The sequence below is a fragment of the Bos grunniens genome, chromosome 12 (genome assembly GCF_055505025.1).
Source record: "Bos grunniens cultivar Pamir isolate PY7600 chromosome 12, Bosgru_T2T1.0, whole genome shotgun sequence".
NCBI lineage: Eukaryota > Metazoa > Chordata > Mammalia > Artiodactyla > Bovidae > Bos > Bos grunniens.
In genome coordinates this window covers 32,832,396-32,835,453 of record NC_141176.1, presented here as the reverse complement: position 1 = coordinate 32,835,453, position 3,058 = coordinate 32,832,396, and the positions used below count along the sequence as shown (strand labels likewise).

Genomic DNA, 3,058 nt, shown 5'->3' with positions numbered 1-3,058 from the left:
GCCGCCCCTCAGCATCTTTCAACGATACAAATGGCAACATTGGACAGGAGTTTATCCATCCCATTGATGCGGAAACATCTGGCCGATCGCCTTTTTCCTCTTCCTTTCGTCCCCCAGCTCGTAACTCTGATCTCAGATTCACCCACTGGTCTAGTGACCCAGGGCTCGCCTCTGAGGGATGCAGGGGCCGCCCGGGCAATGCTGGCGCAGTGGAGGCGGGGTCTCCAGGGCCCGGGGGCTGGCGTGGAGCGTCAGGCAGCGACGCTGTGGTGACGGTCGCCCGGGCCCTCCGGCTCCGCCCCCTGCCCGCCGCTGCGGGAAGGGGCGGGAAGAGGAGGCGGCCGCAGCGCCCCCAGCGCGCCCAGCCCTTTAAAAGCCGCGGGCCTGGCCAGCCGCGCCGGCCGCCGTGGTCCCCGCGCACCAGTGTCCCCGCGCTCCGGAGTGCGCTCCGTGCGGCCGCCCACCATGTCCGGGCACTTTCTCCTCGCCCCCATCCCCGAGTCCTCCTCCGACTACCTCTTGCCCAAGGACATCAAACTGGCCGTGCTGGGCGCCGGCCGCGTGGGCAAGAGCGGTGAGTGCTCCGGGGACAAGGCGGGCTCTCCGCGGAGCGGGGGAGGGCAGGGGAGACCCACTCGTGTCCGCGCGCTTGCTGGCCTGCCGCCTGCCCCGCTCACCTGGCTTCCCGCGGCTTCCCCCGGAGCATCCATGCCCGGGCCCTAGCCAGTGGGCACCTGTGTGGTGCCAGGTGCGGCCCACGGCCGCACCCGCCTCAAAACTTGCGGAGGCCACGGCCGCGCCCTGGGCTCTGCGGAGCCTTGAGGATGCGCGCGGTACCAGCGGCTCCGCGGCCGGTCACGCCCTCTTTCCTGAGCCGGTCGGCTTTGGCAGTCTCGTCCTAGTCCTGCAGCTGAATTTTCCTCTTTTCTTTTCAGCGATGATCGTGCGCTTCCTGACCAAGAGATTCATCGGCGATTATGAGCCGAATACAGGTTAGATTCCTCTCGCCCTGTTGGGGCTGCGTGCTCGGATATTTGTTTCTTTTTTTTTTTCTGATGAGAGTATGAGAATTTAAAACCCAAGTCTCCTTAATCCTCCAGGCAAGTTGTACTCGCGGCTTGTGTACGTGGAGGGAGACCAGGTCTCCCTGCAGATCCAGGACACCCCCGGGGGCATCCAGGTAAGGACTGAAGGGAGCCGGCGGCCCACGCGCTTGCGGACGCCGGAGCCAGGTTATGCACTGAGATGCAGGGGCCTTCCCAGGTGGCGCTAGTGGTAAAGAATCCGCCTGCCATGGCAGGAGATGGAGGGGGTGGGCCGTCCCAGGTAGGGCCCAGTCGTTGGAGTGTTAGAAACCGGCCACGATAGGAGGAGGGGACGGGGAGAGGAGGTCGTTAGAGGCCGCCCCCTCCTGTCAGCCACCTCGGAAACTGGGAGTCAGGCTTACCTTCTCTCTGCAGCAGCAGCCCGGGCATCACTGGTTACAGGGATCCCAGGAATTCTGTAAGAGCTCAGCCTTGGAGCCTGAACAAAACTATGGGGTGGGACTCCGGAGAGGGTCTTCTCTCCAGGAAGACCCCCGAAGCGCTCCCGTTTCTAGCTGTTTCTGCAGTACCTGCATTCAGATAACCCCTGGGCAAGCTGTCAGGAATGTAACTTGATTAACAAGTTACTAATTGCTCTCTGTTCTAGGGAGGGAAGATCTGAAAGAAGGAATTTGTTTCTGTAACATTCTCAAGAAGGACATGCTAAAAATATTTTTATGGGTTTGGGAATAGATATTTATCTTGGCTTATGCTCAAAGGTTTGTTTGTTCGAAGTTAGTTCCCTAAAAATTGCGCCATCCTGAGTTGAAAGTTCTCACTGAAGTCCTTCTTCAGTCAGTCCTCCAGGGCTCATCACAGACAACCTGCCAAGCTTAAAAGTGATGCATGGGTAACAGCTCAGAAATAACCCAGGCCGGGACCCTGCCTGAGAATCGGGTCTTTCCATGTTAAAAGCCTCCTGCAGAAGCCGGGTAGCATCTGAAAACTATATTTAGTGATTTCTCTTTCTAACGTTTTTTTCCAAGGGTGGCTTTGATATTCTCTTGGTGCCTTCCCACCGAGGCCTTCCTAGATCCGGGCTCTTTTCGCTCTTTTCAGGTCCAGGACAGCCTCGTGCAGGCGGGTGACCCCTTGTCCAAGTGCGTGCAGTGGGCAGAGGGCTTCCTGTTGGTCTATTCCATCACGGACTACGACAGCTACCTGGCCATCCGCCCCCTGCACCAGCACATCCGAAAGGTCCACCCTGACTCCAGAGCCCCCATCGTCATCGTGGGCAACAAGGGGGACCTGCTGCATGCCCGGCAGGTGCAGACCCGAGAGGGCGTCCAGCTGGCCAACGAGCTGGGCAGCCTGTTCCTGGAAGTTTCCACCAGCGAGAACTACGAAGATGTGTGTGATGCGTTCCGGCATCTGTGCAGAGAAGTAAGCAAGCTGCACAACCTGGGGTCAGAGAGGAGGAGAGCGTCCGTCGTCCCGCGGCCGCGCTCTCCCAACATGCAGGATCTCAAGAGGCGCTTCAAGCAGGCTCTGTCCTCCAAGGCCAAGGCCCCCTCTGCCCCCGCCCTGGGGTAGACACAGCACCACGGCTGCTTGACTCATCTCCTTTTAACCCATGCATTCGTGCTACTGAGAAGACTGCGGGGGGTGGGTCCCCCTTTTTAATCAGACACTCAGAGTTTATTTTTATACAGACTGTTGGTTTTCAAGTGTATATGTATTTCTGAAAATTCAAACGGTGATTGTCTAGAAGTTGTATAAAGATTGTTGTTTTTTTTTTAAATAAAAGGTTTTTAAAAAACTAACGGCTAGCCACTTTTCCATTAAAGGCAAATGGTAACCTTGCTCCTTGTTTTTAAATGTCTTTTTATAGAAATCATACTTGCACCAGAGCCCAGAACTGCTCTGAGCTTGCCCTGGGTCTGAACTCTGATTGGTGGCTTCCGCAGTGAGGGGTTGGTTTAGAAGGAATTTGTGGGAGAAACAAGAGTCTGTGGAGGAGGAATGGGATTTGG

At 57.3% G+C, this 3,058-nt stretch overlaps 1 protein-coding gene across 1 annotated transcript; it reads left to right on the top strand.

Moving 5' to 3' along the window:
- The first annotated feature begins 399 nt into the window (after positions 1-399).
- On the top strand, positions 400-2,848 carry RASL11A (RAS like family 11 member A). Its single transcript, XM_086329648.1, has 4 exons — positions 400-574; positions 936-992; positions 1,101-1,180; positions 2,145-2,848. Exons 1-4 carry the CDS (start codon positions 466-468, stop codon positions 2,616-2,618), a joined length of 720 nt encoding a protein of 239 aa, XP_086185774.1. The 5' UTR covers positions 400-465; the 3' UTR covers positions 2,619-2,848.
- Positions 2,849-3,058: the final 210 nt, after the last annotated feature.

Excerpts from the sequence above, each read along its gene's own strand:
- RASL11A (XM_086329648.1), top strand. The coding sequence starts at position 466 with ATGTCCGGGCACTTTCTCCTCGCCCCCATCCCCGAGTCCTCCTCCGAC. Across the intron at positions 575-935 it reads CGGCCGCGTGGGCAAGAGCG|CGATGATCGTGCGCTTCCTG; the intron begins GTGAGTGCTCCG and ends TTTTCTTTTCAG. Across the intron at positions 1,181-2,144 it reads ACACCCCCGGGGGCATCCAG|GTCCAGGACAGCCTCGTGCA; the intron begins GTAAGGACTGAA and ends CGCTCTTTTCAG.